This window comes from Ascaphus truei, chromosome 4 (genome assembly GCF_040206685.1).
Source record: "Ascaphus truei isolate aAscTru1 chromosome 4, aAscTru1.hap1, whole genome shotgun sequence".
Classification (NCBI taxonomy): Eukaryota; Metazoa; Chordata; class Amphibia; order Anura; family Ascaphidae; genus Ascaphus; species Ascaphus truei.
The window spans coordinates 288,288,315-288,305,900 of NC_134486.1; the positions used below are offsets into that span (position 1 = coordinate 288,288,315).

Here is a 17,586-nt window from a genome sequence, read left to right on the forward strand (position 1 = left end):
CAAGCGGGCCAATAGGAAGCCGCAATGGATAGTACCTATTAGCCCATGGGACATGAGAGCTTTAAACCTCCATATTTTTCACCCTTGAGGGTACAGTGCAAGGGCACATTCAGAGGTATGTATCTCAGGAGCGAGGGGAAACCTGGAGCTGAAATTCATGCGGTTCAGCTCCAAAGCCCCCCAGCGTCCCTCCAATGGTTAAAAAAAAAGGCAAAACTGCTCCTGTAAGTCAATGAAATGTCAATATCTATATTTTCAATTTCACTTTCTAAAGTTCATAAGGCAGAAGTACATTTTTATTTTACAGTTGCCTGTAAATATCTACATTTGAAAAAAGTGAGTAGACTGCTTTTAAGTAACTTCACATTTGTATTTATTTTGTTTATGTATTCAAACTTAATGCGAGAAAACGAAAACTATAAAAAAAAATGAAAAATTAGATTTTTAGTTAAACCAAATAGGATCGGGTTTCTTATAAAAAATGAAGGCTATATACTGTAGGTGAATGTAAATCACTGATCAATCACAGAGACCTTAATCTCTCCAAAAATATAACCAAATATATGAATTGAAAACCTTACCTTTAATGTCGGACTTGTGCGGATTGGACGTATTTCCATTTCGAAGCATTAAAAATCTAATTCTCAAGCAAATATCGTCAATCACAAGTTATACCATCACCATAGCAACCAACAGTGCAGAGGCTTCATCAAGGGACCAACTTTCTTCAAAATGCCTTATTTAATTTTTAGCATTAGCTTTCCCAAACTTTTGAAGAAAACCAAGAAAAGCACTTACTGTAGAATTTCAGAAGTGGTGATAGAAATGTAGTAATTGGGGCATTTCATAAGCACCAGAAGTAATTGGGGCATTTCATAATGCAGTTATCACACAGGCTTATATATATATATATAGCAACTGTAAATATTACTGTATGTTCATTTGCATGTCTTAGACAGGTCTGCAACCCTGTCTTTCCCCATTGTCACCCAGCATACAGCACTTCCACTGCAGCAAGGGATTCTGGGAAATATATACACATATATATTAGTACTATGTTATGTATAAAAAGAAAACGTTATAGTTAAGTAATAGTCCTCCTATCTTCCTTGCCACAGCTTACAGCGGCAATTCTGCCCAAATGTGGGCATAGATAAAAATCCTATGGTGGGGGAAGAAGGCTCATGATTACATAATGGTTTGAAAAGCTATAATTTAGTTTGTGTAGACTTTATTTTCTATTTGTGCATGAAGAATTAGGGCGTTATTCAATCACACGGCAACATTTCAAATTTCTCCCAATGCTATTGAAGTGAATAATCATGATCAGCTGCATACTGTGAATCAAGCTGAAATTAAATGCATAACATGCCATGCTATGAAGATATTTCCTAGTCCAGTGATAAATACCTCCATTATCTTTACTTCAAATATTGTTTGTATCTTGAGCAATAAAGACATAGTTTAAAGAAATTCATCATAAGAAGAAAGAAAGAATACTGTAAGTGCTGATGAATATTAAGGCATAATCAAGGTCTTTCGGTGCTGTAGTAGTATAGTACAGGCATACCCCGCATTAACGTACGCAATGGGACCGGAGCATGTATGTAAAGTGAAAATGTACTTAAAGTGAAGCACTCCCTTTTTCCCACTTTTGATGCACGTACTGTGCTGCAATTGTCATATACGTGCATAACTGATGTAAATAACGCATGTGTAACAGGCTCTATAGCCTCCCCGCTTGTGCACAGCTTCAGTACAGGTAGGGATCCGGTATTGCTGTTGAGGACATGCTGACAGGCGCATGCGTGAGCTGCTGTTTGCCTATTGAGCGAAATGTACTTACTCGCGAGTGTACTTAAAGTGAGTGTCCTTAAAGCGGGGTATGCCTGTAATAGACTCCTAAAGTATTTATTAATACATAATGATGGTGGTATATTTGTATTATTTTTAACGTGTTGTATTTTTTGTCGTTCACTTAGGAGCGTGAAAAAAGGAAGCATGAGAGAATTCTGAGTGACGAACTAGTTGCTGCTGTTACCTACTTAAATCAGTTTCTTCCCCCAGAGCACTGGATTGTTTATATTCCATGGGATATGGCGAAGTATACAAAGAGGTGAATTAATATATTTACTTGTGTGTGTAAATTGGATGACAAATGGGAAACAAGGTGTGTAAGGGTCTGTATTCACTCCTCCGATTGTTTATACCGGGAAGCAACAATATACTGTATAAAGCATACAGACAGTCAAACCTGTATGTTTGTTTTGCTCATTGCTTCCATGTCATTCTGTGTTTAAATGGTGGTGTGTACACTGAAAATACAACACAAATAAACATATACAGTATACAGTCTCAAGAGTTTGTCAGCATGGCTCACATAGCTTCCCAATGCCCAAATGAAGTATTTCGGACATTGGCTTGCAGTTTAGAACTGCAGATGTCAAAATGTTGGTGATGTGATAAACACAATGTTAAGCACAGGAAGCATGCCATTATGCTACCTTCATTTTAGATGTTCTGAACAATTACCACAACATCTCTGTTAAATACTGTATGTATCATTTGTTGTTAGTGGGAGAAAGCCAAGTATGATGTAAATGCTATATTGTACTTCCCTTAATTTCACTATACTGTACATACAGTATATCCTTTGTGTTATCCAGTGTCATATAGTCTATGTAGAAGTACTATAGTTATGACTCTTACACCTTCTAAGAGCATGCAGACTAAATCACTGGGGACTTATATATATAGGCAAAATGGAGCAACAATGGGGCAAAAAAACTGCACCAAATGCATTAAAGGTAAAAATATATTGATTTTAATTGGATTTTGTTCTTTGATACATATGGTGCAATGTTATGCCTCAGAATTGCACCACCTTTGCATTGATACATAAGCCCCATGGTTTTACTTGCCCTGTCAGTTTTCACTTTAGTGTTTTATGAAGTCCAGCTATTTCCCTTGTTCCACCTAAATATTACAGACTATGTTCTTCTTTAAATCCTTTTTATTTTTTTAAAAACTTTATTTTTTTTAAAATTATTTTCAAATAAATTGTGGGGTACAGAAAAGAAGGGAGTTTGGGGGTACATAATGAAGACATCGGGAGTTGGATCCTGTATGACATTACTTTTTCACAGATGTTTCGAGTTATACAGTCTCAATAAAGTACATTTCTCAGTTCAATCCTTTTTATTTTATGAGTCATTGTATTGAAATAAAAAATCAGATCAATGTCAGAATAACATTTTGCTATAGATAACAATTCCAGTTCAGACATAGTTCTCAAAAGAACACAAAATGGATGGAGAGTGCTAGACCTAGGTTTCTAAACTGTGATGCCATTATGTCATGATCATGATAAATACAATAATGGTAAGAAAATGACATCACACTTTCAAATTACCTCCCAGAGGGGAACAAGTGGGGGACACCTGCTCATCCGGTAAGTTGGAGAAATAAAGGGTGCACTAGGGGTAATAAGATCAAAAACAAAACTATGCCAAGAATCTCTCCAACTAAACTGTTTTATTTACCCATTTTGCAACCTGATTTCACCCTAACTTGTGTCTTGGGACTGAATTTGCTCACAGCTCTATCCTATTGCCTACACAGATTAGCGAGTACATATTTTTGGGGGCTTCTTCTCTGCCTAATCTCCCTCTTGGAGAGATCCTTGGCACACAGTAGTTTTGTCTTTTACCTCCCAGAGGGGCAAATATAATTTAGACTGATGAAGAGTACCACATTGAGATGTGTAGGAGTTTTGCAAATAACTGATACCTAGTTGACTGGCAGAATCACATGTATTATGCACTTGATTACACTGTTGTGAATGGTAAGCAATGTACTTCTTTTCGTTTGTGTTCCAGCAAACTGTGTAATGTTCTGGACCGACTGAATGTGATTGCTGAAAGCGTTGTGAAGAAAACTGGTTTCTTTGTTAATCGACCAGATTCATACTGCAGTATCTTACGGCCTGATGAAAAGTATGTACTGTTCAGTGGAGGTGGAATGCAGTGAAGATGTATGCCAAACATTGAGAAATCGCTAAATATAATTAATATTGCTGATTTGTACTTGGCACTTATGTAGAATATTTCAGGTCTTAGCTGTGTAGCACCTAGTCTTATTTTTGGTGAATGGAGAAAAGTGACGTGTCCAAGTCGTAAGGAGGTGTCACACTGGCAGCTGTTTTCGGATTTCTTATAAAAATAATGTTTACCTTATTAATGATCATGGCATTTGTGATGTAATAAGTAAACTAAAGTAACAATTCCTGTCATTGACTCTTCAAAAAAAACGATTAATTTCTATTGTGTAGGTGGAATGAACTGGGGGGTGTTGTTGGACCAACTGGACGTTTACAGGTAAGCATAAAGCACTGAACCGTGGCATGCATTTGAGTTCTGAAATGATATACAGGCATACCCCGCATTAACGTACGCAATGGAGCATGTATGTAAAGCGAAAATGTACTTAAAGTGAAGCACGACCTTTTCCCACTTAACGATGCATGTACTGTACTGCAATCGTTATATACGTGCATAACTGATGTAAATAATGCATGTGTAACAGGCTCTATAGTCTCCCCTCTTGCGCACAGCTTCGGTACAGGTAGCGAGCCAGTATTGCTGTTCAGGACGTGATGACAGGTGCATGCGTGAGCTGCCGTTTGCCTATTGGGCGATATGTACTTACTCGCAAGTGTACTTAAAGTGAGTGTACTTAAAGCGGGGTATGCCTGTATGTAAGTTCTCTTTAATTACTAATAAAAGCCTCATTTGCTAGTATCTCAGTGAGATTTTAATGACAAGCAAAACTGTTTGCGGTTAGGACAAACACTTACAATAATTATCAGCGTGCTGATAAGTGCAGAACAAGCATTTCCAACAGATAGTCATGTTAATTTGTTTTACTGATACATTGCTTAGTCTCTTCTGTATTTTACAAAATAATTGTGTTATAAATATTTAAAGGGCGCTGAATATGATTAGTGAGGAGTGACAAAATATCCTTATGTTTCCCTCTTACCCTTTATATTGTAACAAGTAAACTCCATCACTATTCCTGCAAGTGTTTTATTTGTTATGCAGTATGAAAGTATGCAGCAGCGAGCTTTCATCATTTTCTAATAACTTTTTTTAATACATGCACAGTAAAATAAACGCCATGTGTATTTGTTTAATTAGCCTAATCTGTAATCTAATCTGTACATGGTTGTTTATGGCTCGACCAGGTTAGCTTGTAATGGCAGATGAGTATGGGAACACTTCAGCTGGATCAGCGCTGTCTATAGCTCTTGGAGAATTTGGACAATCTTTTCTTAATCCTTATGTTTGTTATAAGACTGAATTGTGTCAACAGGTGAATTAACAATTCCCATTGTTTTTTTGTTCTTTGTTTGTAAAGTACGTGTAATGATGTTATCATGATTAGTTATACAGAGATTGCAGCACATAATGTATTGAAAAAAAAATAATTTCAGCTGACCCCATTGAAGTTGATTACATTAATAGGATGTTTTAAATATATTATATTATATATTGTTTTTGATCTATTCTGTGAGCCTGCCATTTTAAAGCTAATTTTATAGTGAAAAAAGAAGAGAGATTTGAATAATAATATTTAGGAATGCCCTTTAATGATAGATTAGCTATCAATTCATCTGGAGGAAGCGCTATGTCAAGTCTCAATGTACCCTATTAAGCTATGTTTTCCATTTCCTAGGCTACGCTTATAGTGCCGGTTACTGGAAAATGAAATAGAGATGACTTCCAGCTATCGCGACCAATGTGTCGTAGCTTACTATAAGCGCACGCGATGGTGGCAATGCATTTGTTTCGCCGTCGCCATCGCCGGCACTATAAGCGCAGCCTAAGACTTACTCTCCATGCACTTTGGGAAGAAATAGGGACACTGCTCAGCACCATGTGTTATGAGGGTATAGGTAACATTTGCATATTCTGTTACCTTTTTCCTCTTTTATTTCTATCAGAAATGTTTTCTAGTGAGGTGTACACCTCCTCAAGGTCAGCAAATAGATGTGTCAAATGTAGGAAACTTGATTAACATGTTGATTTCATATATTGTAATGTATCGCCTTCACATAGGAAAAGAAAATGGCTTTTATATCCACTTTGCAGGACCTTGATCAGTATCTCCCTATTAATTGTGCTACAGTATAGGTGGTTGTGACTAATACATACTGTAAATACATGACCCTTTTAAATCTTTACATTACAGTATCAATAGATGTTTTTCTGTTTATTTTTCATAGACTGGTGTTCTTCGAACAAACTGCGTTGACTGTTTAGATCGCACCAACACTGCACAGTTTATGGTGGGAAAATGTGCTTTGGCTTATCAACTCTACTCCTTAGGACTGATTGACAAACCCAACTTACAGTTTGACACAGATGCTGTTAGGTACGAATTCATATCTGTGCAAGCTAATTTTTATTTCTATACAAGCCTAATTTTATTTTTTTTAAACATTTGCTTCTCAAATCAACGTATATATGTATGTATGTCTTTATTTGTATAGCGCCATTAATGTACATAGCGCTTCACAGCAGTAATAATATATCTTAAATCTTAAATAATCACCCACTTGTAATACATCTTGCTGAGTGCCATTATACATTGCCATTCTTTCAGTTCTTTAGTGCATAACTTTGTAGTTGGATCTACAGTATCAGCGAACATTTTCTGAGGGCTGTGAATTATTCCATGGTTATTTTCCTTTCTATTTGTATACAGTGGTTTTTGCCAACTCAGTTCAAGAGTGCGGACTTTTTTTCTGTAAAGACATACCCCGCTTTAACATACGCAATGGGACCGGAGCTTGTATGTAAAGCGAAAATGTACTTAAAGTGAAGCACAACCTTTTTTCCACTTTACAATGCATGTACTGTACTGCAAACATCATATACATGCATAACTGATATAAATAATGCATTTGTAACCAAAATAAATACAGTAGGCTTTATTGAAATAAAATCTTTAATGTCAGCTGATTTTTCTTATAAGTGCTGACAGATACAACATGGATGAATGGAAAATTATTTTAAAAATATGTAGGAAGGATGAAGGAGAGGGCATATCTTCTACTGTACAGTATTTTTACTGAAAGAGCATGAAGGTGAGGTGCATTTATTTGGCTGACTGATATATTTTTGGGACTTTGATTTGTGACTTTGGTGAAAACAGTACAGTACAATACTGTACAGTACAGTGTTTTACAATGCTGTGCTTCCTTAGGTCGTGCGTATAGTGCCCGCGACCGGTGACGTCACCCATCCCCGCTAGCGAAAGTTATATTTTGCTTTGCGGCGGCATCGCGGGCTCCCGGGCATTTGATTTGTTCAGGGGCTGTCACCTCTGACAGCCCTTGAAAAATCAAATATTCCCGGCTTCCAAAGTCCACTCCGTCGCATTGCCGCTGTCGCGCTTACTATAAGCGCACGCGGCGGCGGCAATGTGTTTGTTTTTGGGCGGCATCGCCGGCACTATACGCACGGCCTTACTCAGGTCGTTGATCAGCTTGGCTTACACGCACACACTCCCTCAGTCACACACGCACTCCCTCAGTCACGCACGCACTCCCTCAGTCACACAATCTCTCACGCACTCTCACTCAGTCACGCACGCATGCACACACACTCAGTCACGCATGCACACACACTCGCACACACTCAGTCATGCACACACTCAGTCACGCACACAATCAGTCACGCACACACTCAGTCACACAATCTCTCACGCACTCCCTCAGTCACACAATCTCTCACGCACTCCCTCAGTCACACAATCTCTCACACACTCCCTCAGTCACACAATCTCTCACACACGCACACACTCGGTCACGCGCACACACTCGGTCACGCGCACACACTCGGTCACGCGCACACACTCGGTCACGCGCACACACTCGGTCACGCGCACACACTCGGTCACGCGCACACACTCGGTCACGCGCACACACTCGGTCACGCGCGCACACACTCGGTCACGCGCGCACACACTCGGTCACGCGCGCACACACTCGGTCACGCGCGCACACACTCGGTCACGCGCGCACACACTCGGTCACGCGCGCACACACTCGGTCACGCGCGCACACACTCGGTCACGCGCGCACACACTCGGTCACGCGCGCACACACTCGGTCACGCGCGCACACACTCGGTCACGCGCACACAGTCGGTCACGCGCGCACACACTCACTCTGTCACGCACACACACACACACTCTGTCACGCACACACACACACACACTGTGTCACGCACACACACACACACACACACACACTCTGTCACGCGCAGACACACACACGCAGACACACACGCAGACACACACGCAGACACACACGCAGACACACACACGCAGACACACACACGCAGACACACACACGCAGACACACACACGCAGACACACACAGACACACACACGCAGACACACACACACGCAGACACACACACACGCAGACACACGCAGACACACACACACACACAGACACACATACACTCAGACACACACACACAGAATGCAGTAGAAGAGCACCTCCTCCTCCCCCGTAGCCCATAACACACATGCAAAGTTCCGTTCTACAGCAGCAGCAGCAGCAGCAGCAGGCTAGAGCGAGCTCTGAGGAGTAGGGGGGAGGAGGAGAGCGGAGGGAGAAGAGCCAGGAGCTGCAGTGCGGGCGGAATCACTGCTATAGCTGCTGATTGATGGCGCGCCCAATCTCCCCGTTCCCCCTGCCACCTGGCCCCGTTCCCCCTTACCCCTTACCTGCACTCCCGCTCAGTTAGGGACCACAATGAAGGAGGTTGCAGTATTGATGAGAGGTGCGCACGCACGCCGCCCCCTGGTGTCCGTACTCGCGAAGCATGCGTATGTACACAGGGGTATGGTGGAACTAAAAATAAATGTACGTACTTGCGAGTGTACGTAAAGCGGGTGTACGTAAAACAGGGTATGCCTGTATATGACTTCATAAAGTGTACTAAACGTGTCAATCAATCTTTGACACAGATTTGTTGAGCTTTTTACAATGCCCGACACCAAGCGTATTGTGTTGTTACAGTGAAAAGGTAAAAATAATGGTGGACCCATTTACAGAATTTATTACACTTCATTTTAATGTGTGGATCAAGTAACACCTCCCTAACTTCTCCTATTATTCCATGTAATGGATTTGGGTGGGCAAGATGCTAATATTGACCAAATGTGCTTTAGTAATGCATGCTCAGATTTCCTTTTTTTCTTGTTAGCAGGGTAGAAGAAGTCACACACAATGGGTGAGGTTATTGCTTGTTAAATTAAGGGCATGATAATAAATGCAAGTGAGTGACTTCTAATCCCAGTATTCACTATGTACACACGGAGTTTCCTATAAGCCAGGCATAGTCAGTCCTGAAAGGTGGAGGAAATCCTTGTATAATTGCAGCCAACACTGCGGGAAAATATGGTCTTTGCTGATATCAAAAAACAGAATCTACATGAAAACTGTCATTTTGTGGGAAGCTGAATGGAGCATGCACTGAGGGCCAAGTGTACTCAACAATGCTGTTCCATGAGGCACCGTCCATCTCTGGAAGGCACCTTATGGCCCTTTTCTTATGTGCTGTAAGGTATCTTATGCTGCCAGAAGGTGTCTCATGGAGTAGAAGTGCTTAGTAAATATGAATCTGAATGTTTACTACCAATGTAATAGAACATTTGGGTAGAACCTAATTTGCAGTACGATATGAAGGAAGACCGCTCAGGGAAAATATTGTTTTGCTGCTCACATATTTGGTTCTTGATTAATACAGTACTTTGTGTCACAATGCCTCTCACCCATAGAAGCCAGTGGAACCAGATACTACAAGAACAGAGCACACACGCGTAGTCATATGCAACATAATCTACTATATATTTCTGAAAGTGTCCTATGTGTCCGGGTCTGTATGTGTCTCCCTGTGTCCCTCCCTGTGTCCCTAGCGGCAATCTCATTGGCTCCCTTGGCCCGCCCCCGCACACCTCTCATTGGCCGGACACACACATACACTCACACAGAGATACACACAGGCAGGACACTGAGACACACACAAAGATACACACACACTGAGACATACAGATACACACACACACACACACACACTGAGATACACAGACAGGACACACATATACAGACAGGACACACACACACACACACGGACGGAGACACACACAGGCAGGACACTGAGACACACACAAAGATACACACACACAGATACACACACACACACACACACACACACACACTGAGATACACAGACAGGACACACACACACCACCCCCCCCCATCACGTGCGCCGCCCTGCACCGGATCCAGACGGAGGGGAAGCGCGGCCCTCCTACCCCAGCCGCTCCCTTACCTACCCGGCGCTACCTCCCCCTCAGGTAAGGCACAGCACTGCCAGTAACTCTCCTATTTCAGGAGCAGAGCCTCGCGCCTCAGGCCCACACAGGCCCCACACAGGAACCCACAGGAACACACAGGCCGCTTCCTGCCGCCGCCTGAACACGCCTCATTCAGCCGGGCGGCACATCGGGGGAAAGCGGGCGCCGGGGGGGGGAGCGCGAGTCACGAGGAACGGGGAGGGGGGGTGAGTCACGGGGAATGGGGGGGGGGGCGAGTCACGGGGAACGGGGGGGGCAAGCCGCGAGTCACGGGGAACGGGGGGGGGGGGGAGCGCGAGTCATGGGGGGGGCGAGTCACGTGGAACGGGGGGGGGCGAGTCACGGGGAACGAGGGAGCGACCACCCGCCGAACCAGCGGGGGGATGGACGCCCGGAGGGGGGGGGGGACATGCACATACATAAATTATGACAATACATATGCCCACTGCTCTCCACCCCCTCCCCCACTCCCCTTCCCCCCCCCTCCCCCCTCCGCCCCCCTTCCTCTTCCTCCCCTCCCCCACTCCCCTTCCCCCCCTCCCCCACTCCCCTTCCCCCACTCCCCTTTCCCCCCCACTCCCCTTCCCCCCCCACTCCCCTTTCCCCCCCCACTCCCCTTCCCCCCCCACTCCCCTTTCCCCCCCCACTCCCCTTTCTCTCCTCCCCCACTCCCCTTCCCCCCCTCCCCCACTCCCCTTCCCCCCCTCCCCTTCCCCCCCCTCCCCCACTCCCCTTTCCCCCCTCCACTCCCCTTCCCCCCCACTCCCCTTTCCCCCCCACTCCCCTTTCCCCCCCCCACTCCCCTTCCCCCCACTCCCCTTTCCCCCCACTCCCCTTTCCTCCCCCTCCCCCACTCCCCTTCCCCCCCTCCCCCACTCCCCTTTCCCCCCCCTCCCCCACTCCCCTTCCCCCCCCTCCCCCACTCCCTCCCCCTCCCCCACTCCCCTTCCCCCCACTCCCCTTCCCCCCCTCCCCCACTCCCCTTCCCCCCCTCCCCCACTCCCCTTTCCCCCCCTCCCCCACTCCCCTTCTCCCCCTCCCCCCTCCCCCACTCCCCTTCCCCCCCCTCCCTCCCTCCCCTTTCCCCCCCTCCCCTTTCCCCCCCTCCCCCACTCCCCTTCCCCCCCTCCCCCACTCCCCTTCCCCCCCTCCCCTTTCCCCCCCTCCCCTTTCCCCCCCCCTCCCCCACTCCCCTTTCCCCCCCTCCCCCCTCCCCTCCACCACCCTTCGCCTTCCTGCCCGCCTTCCCGCCTACCCACCCCTGCCTTCCCGCCTCTTCTTTCGCGCCCACCCGCCTCTGCGTTTCATCCACCCTTACTCCGCCCGCCTCTGCCTTTCACTGCCGCCTCACAGCCGCTGCATTCACTCAACAGACACCCGCCACACTCGACACATACCTGCCGCCACACACACCTGCTGCCTCCCGCCCCTACGCACCGACATCACTGACCCACCGCCTCACACCCTAGCAGGACCCCCACTCACAGACAGCACTCACAACCCACGCGCCACCTGCCGCCTCACACCCTAGCAGGACACACGCCTCACATTTTTACATCTGTTATGTCACCAAAATATACATTGTACTATGGTGTGTTTACAATAAACCATTTTTAAACAACATCGTATTACATTTTATTCCATCTTTCTTTTCAACATTATTATCCAACCTTTACAACAAATACTCACCTATTGTTCCACGATTTATAAATAATACTACCTATTACGCATTTACATCCCGGGCAACGCCGGGTCTCTCAGCTAGTAAATAAATAAATGTATGAACTTCCTAAATGTTATTCAATATCGTCTAAAAGCACAAGACTGCAGTCATAGTTTCTGGGATTTACTTATAAATACTCATTGTACGTCGTCATCAAGATGCTAAATGGTAAAACTAGGAAACATGCCCTACATAATCACATTTATTTCAATATCTACACAGTATGTATAAAACAAAGTAAAGTAAGGGACTAAAAGTATGGAAGGAAGATGGGTTATTTTCAATATTTTTTCTGTAAGACCCTCATTGAAGAGAATACAGTAACAAGAGAGAAAAGGCAATTTGATTAGCTTCTAATTTTTGGAACTTGTGATTTTCTGGTTTTAATGTAAAAGCTGCACATCAGTATAAAAATATATAGAGCGAGTAAATCAATTTGAAGAAAAAAAGTATCCTGTTTCCTAATGAAACAAACAAAAAAAAAGACCCCATTTCATCCACAGTTTTGATTGTCTCTCAGCTCCTTTTCTGAAATCTAATGTATTTTGGCAAGGGAAAAATGTGCGTGAAGGGCATTGTATGTTCAATGTAGGTCACAAAATGCATGTTAATTGAGAAGACAGTGTACAGAAAAGTAAAGACAATTATTATAAAATGTGATAACTTAAAATAATGGAACGGGCAGATACAGTACATTATAAGAACCCCTTTTTACCATTACTAATGGAGTAGCAAAGTGAAGAACTTCAATGGTTAATCAAGAAGTGTATTAGTGCTATAATATGCTATATGTTAGTAGCTATAGTACAGTACAGTGCACACTTATTCAGCAACGTCTAACAAAAAAAGCACATTCTAATGTGTACGTCTTAGATATTTGCAGCTAGCAAATTGTGGCTGTTATACCTACAGCATCTTCAGTACCATTTGGCTTTTATTCTGTAAACTGCTATTGTGTCATTCCCGTGCTATAATATCCCTACTATCCACTTACCAGTATTAAGTATCCGTGGGAGCACATCTTAAGAATCCTTTATCACTCGATATATTCTACTCTACGGTGCGTGCACACAGGTTTAAGAGTATAATTGTTGATATATTTTTATAGAAACATATGCACTGTTGTTGTTGTTGTTTTTTCCTACATATTCATTGGATATGTCACTTATATAATTATGTATTTTCATGCTCCCAAAGTCATACAAACTAGTACAGTACAGTATTGAGATATGTAAATAAATTGACCTTTGTGGATTGCTGGTCTAAGGTAGTTGTTTAAAGTAATTTGTTACTCATTGTTCTTTGATAGACTATTTGAAGAACTATATGAGGACCACGGTGACACCTTGTCTCTTCAGTATGGGGGTTCCCAGCTTGTCCATAGAGTTAAAACCTACAGGAAGATTGCACCATGGACACAGCATTCTAAAGACATCATGCAGACCCTCTCAAGATACTACAGCAATGCCTTCTCAGGTAAGTCTATTGCTCTTTAGCTTTATAAATAATCACCAACAATCTCTTTGTGTATATGTATATACCCAGGTTGACAGGTTTAAGAAATACATTTACATAGCATCTTTAATTACAGTGCTCTTTACATATACTTTCACAGGTATTAAAAAATATATATGGCTTAAGCCAAACTACTGAATCACACCTGCTCTCTAGAAAATATTATGCATGGATGAAAGAGACAATTCAATGATTGATATTGTATTTTATTGTGTATGAGATACAGTTAATAAGCAGAAGATACTGTATTGGTTAAAAATAGAATGAATGCGTGGTCCTTTTTTTTTTGGTTTAAATAATTTTATTGAATTGTACAGCATATGTTAGATCACAACCTTACAGCAGGCATCAAATGCAGTTGCAAATAATCGACTCTACTCTTCTACATTCAGCATTCCGTATTTCCACTAATCAGTATATTCATAGGCAGTGGTTGACAAATCCAGTCTCCCCGGGCGACAGGATATTGACCGCTGGCGACCTGCCAAGCAGCACACGCGGTTTTGAATTAATTCCCCTGTTCGCGCCAAAACAAACAAAAAAAATCCCCCTTTCTCATTGGACTGACGCGACTTGCTGGCCTGCTGCCATATGTGGGCCATATCTTCTTTCTGTCCGCAGCCCCTCAAGCACAGATCTGGGACTTCTGGGTATATTTGTCTAAGTCAGTCTGGGGTTAGGTACCATTGGAATAGGATTTTATATATGTTTTCCTTTGTTGTGGTGCAGATTGACGTTTTCGCCACGTACTCCCATATATTCTTCCATTCATTCTCTGTCTATAGGGACCTGCAGATCTTCAGCCCATTTAAGCATGTAATTATGGTTAGCGGTGTTTGCTGACGCCTCTATTCCAAGGTACATTTTCGTAGTCAGCCCTTTCTGATATATTCCTCTTTGACAGTATGTCTCAAAGCTGGTGATCTCAGGAAAGGCTGTATTATGTGAGATTTTGTTCACAAAATTTCGTAACTGAAGGTATTTGAATATATTCAGGTCACTTGCCTCATACTTGCTGCATAAGTCCTGAAAGCTAAGAATCTTCCCTTTACCCGAAGGTCTGCTACCATCCGTATATTTTTTTTATTATATTGTTTGAACTGTCGTGGTTCACATCCCGGTGGGAAATCCGGGTTATGGAAAAGCGGCGTTAATTGGGATGGAGATGAGGTGAGTTTATATTTTCCTTTGGTTCTATTCCAGATGATCCATGTGCATCCCATCGGGCCCAATTTGAATCTTTTAGCATCCGAGTCCTGTCCCCTGAGGGACCACAGGGAGTTCGCTAGCGAGGTGCTCCCTGAATAATGGGATTCAATACCCACCCAGGCAGCAAAACCGCCTCAGATCAGTATTCCAGACCACTGCCTGTCTCAATTTGGCAGCCTGATTATATTTTAGTATATCTGGGACCCCCATGCCTCTCTTTGCTCTCGATGCCAACATGACTGATCTCGCCGTCCGCGGCTTTTTATTTTGCCATATAAATTGGAATTTTAGCTGCTGCAGGTTTTTAAACTATGGGATTGGGATTTAGATTGGGAGAGTCTGGAAATGGTATAACAGTCTAGGGAGAATATTCATTTTAACTGATATTATCGTTCCAATCCAAGAGATCTGGTATTTGTTCCAACTTTGTAGGTCTTTCTTAATCTTATTAAATAGTGGGGGGTAGTTGCATTGGAAAAGGGAGCCATAGTGTCTGGCTATCTTGACTCCTAGGTATTTGATATGGGAATTACTCCATTTATACTTAAAATGTGTGTGTAGTAATTTAATTTCTCGAGGCGGGAGGGTCAAATTTAGGGCTTCTGATTTATCATTATTTATTTTATATCCCGAGATTCTGACAAATTCTGTTAATACGGATTGGAGGCTGGGTAAGGTTATTTGGGGGTTTGATAATGATAGAATAATATCATCCGCAAATTGGGATATTTTGTAATCTATGTCACCTATGGGGATTCCTTTGGATGTCTGGATTGTTTCTAATATTTGAGGGAAGGGGTTCTATTGACAGCGCGAAGAGGAGGGAGACGGGGCAGCCCTGTCTGGTGCCGTTTTTGATTTTTATTGAGTCTCCGTTGTTTCCCGGTAGTTTGACCGAGGCTGTAGGACTCTGACACCCTCTAAAAATGGGCCTCCAAATCCAAATTTTTACATTGTTTTATCTAAAAATAGCCAATTTATTCTATCGAATGCCTTCTCCGCGTCAAGGCTCAACAAGACCGCCTTAGTACCGGTGAGATGCACATGTTCGATAATATCAATTATTTTCTGGGTATTGTCTGAGGCCTGCCTACCCATGATAAACCCTACCTGGTCTATATGGATCAATCTAGGCAAGATAGGGTTTAGCCTATTTGCGAGGAATTTACTATACTGTGGATCTTAAGGTCCGTATTTAGTAAGGATATTGTGCGGTAGCTTTCACACTGGAGCGGATCCCGACCTTCATGAATTATGGATAGATTTGCTGCTGCCATGGGCGCTGGGATCCGTTCCCCCACCAAGAACGAGTTAAACAACTCGAGCATACATGGAGCAAGAATCGGGAGAAACTTCTTGTAGTATATGTTTGTGAGTCCATCTGGCCCCAGGGATTTTTTAATGATCTCACACAAATGAAAAGCATACAAAACAATATATTGGTTACTGTTAAATAAGTGTCTGTAATGCAATTGACCTTGAATAAAGAAGGTTTTGAGTTGTGTTTCAACTTTAGCCTCTCTTATTCTGTCTAAGGCCTCGGCCATGTTTGCTGCTTGCTGGCGGAAGCGCGCTGAGGCGCGCTCCCGCTCAGCACTGAGCCCCTACAGCCGCAATTAGAGCGGCTTTAGTAGGGGCTCACCTGCGCTTCCGCGCGCTTGCGGAAGCGCAGGTCTTAGGGGAATTTAAAATTCCCCCGCTTGCCAGCGAGACAGGCCGGTCACGTGAGCGGTTCGCCCAATGAGGGCGAACCAGCTCCGTGACGTCACTGGCCCGCCCCTGGCCAGTGACGCGCCCGCCCCCGGCCCGCTGACGGTGCGTGCGGTAAGCAACCGCAAGGCCAGGGAAAGCACCCTCTTTCCCTGAGCCTCAGCGAGCAAGCAGGGAGCATGGACTCGTCCTAACTCCAGTATGAGCAAGTTACTTTTTCCACAGCCGCTTCAGAACAGGGTCTCATTGTGTCTGTATTTTTATTTTATTCCGTGTGCAGCATTGTATGTAATGCTAGTACCATGTAAGATTGAAGTACTATTTTAGCTAGTACTAGCTGAGAGACCCGGCGTTGCCCGGGAGTCACACTATTCCCTCCCCCCCCCCCACACACACTGTCCCCCCCCCCCACACACACACACTGTCTCCCCCCCACACACACACACTGTCTCCCCCCCACACACACACTGTCCCCCCTCCCCCACACACTGCCCCCCCCTCACACACACACACACTGTCCCCCCCCCCTCCCCCACACACACACTGTCCCCCCTCCCCCACACACACAGACTGTCCCTCCCTCCCCCACACACACACTGTCCTCCCCCCACACACAGACTGTCCCCCCCTCCCCCACACACACACTGTCCCCCCCCACACACACACACACTGTGTCCCCCCACACACACACTGTCCCCCCCCCCACACGTAGGCCGCGGCCTGTAGAGGGTGTGCGGTTGCGGAGGGAGATCTGTGGCGTGGACCGGGGGGGGGGGGAGTTGTGGGTGGGCGAGGGTGGTGTTTTGAAGAGGCAGTCTGCAGTGTTTGGTGTTGTGTGAATGTGTGTGTGTGCAGTGTCTGCAGTGTTTGGTGTTGTGTGAATGTTGTGTGAATGTGTGTGTGTGCAGTGTTTGGTGTTGTGTGAATGTGTGTGTGTGCAGTGTTTGGTGTTATCGTGCGTTGTCTGTAGGTGTTGTGTGTAGCTGATTCTG

At 44.3% G+C, this 17,586-nt stretch overlaps 1 protein-coding gene across 1 annotated transcript in view; it reads left to right on the plus strand.

The window, feature by feature from the left end:
- Nucleotides 1-17,586, plus strand: part of FIG4 (FIG4 phosphoinositide 5-phosphatase) — a 380,709-nt gene that overhangs the window by 151,611 nt on the left and 211,512 nt on the right. The window contains exons 12-16 of the mRNA XM_075595029.1: nt 1,983-2,116; nt 3,879-3,995; nt 4,331-4,376; nt 6,287-6,435; nt 13,470-13,636. Coding sequence (XP_075451144.1) covers nt 1,983-2,116; nt 3,879-3,995; nt 4,331-4,376; nt 6,287-6,435; nt 13,470-13,636 — 613 coding nt within the window. The remainder of the gene's footprint in view (nt 1-1,982; nt 2,117-3,878; nt 3,996-4,330; nt 4,377-6,286; nt 6,436-13,469; nt 13,637-17,586) is intronic.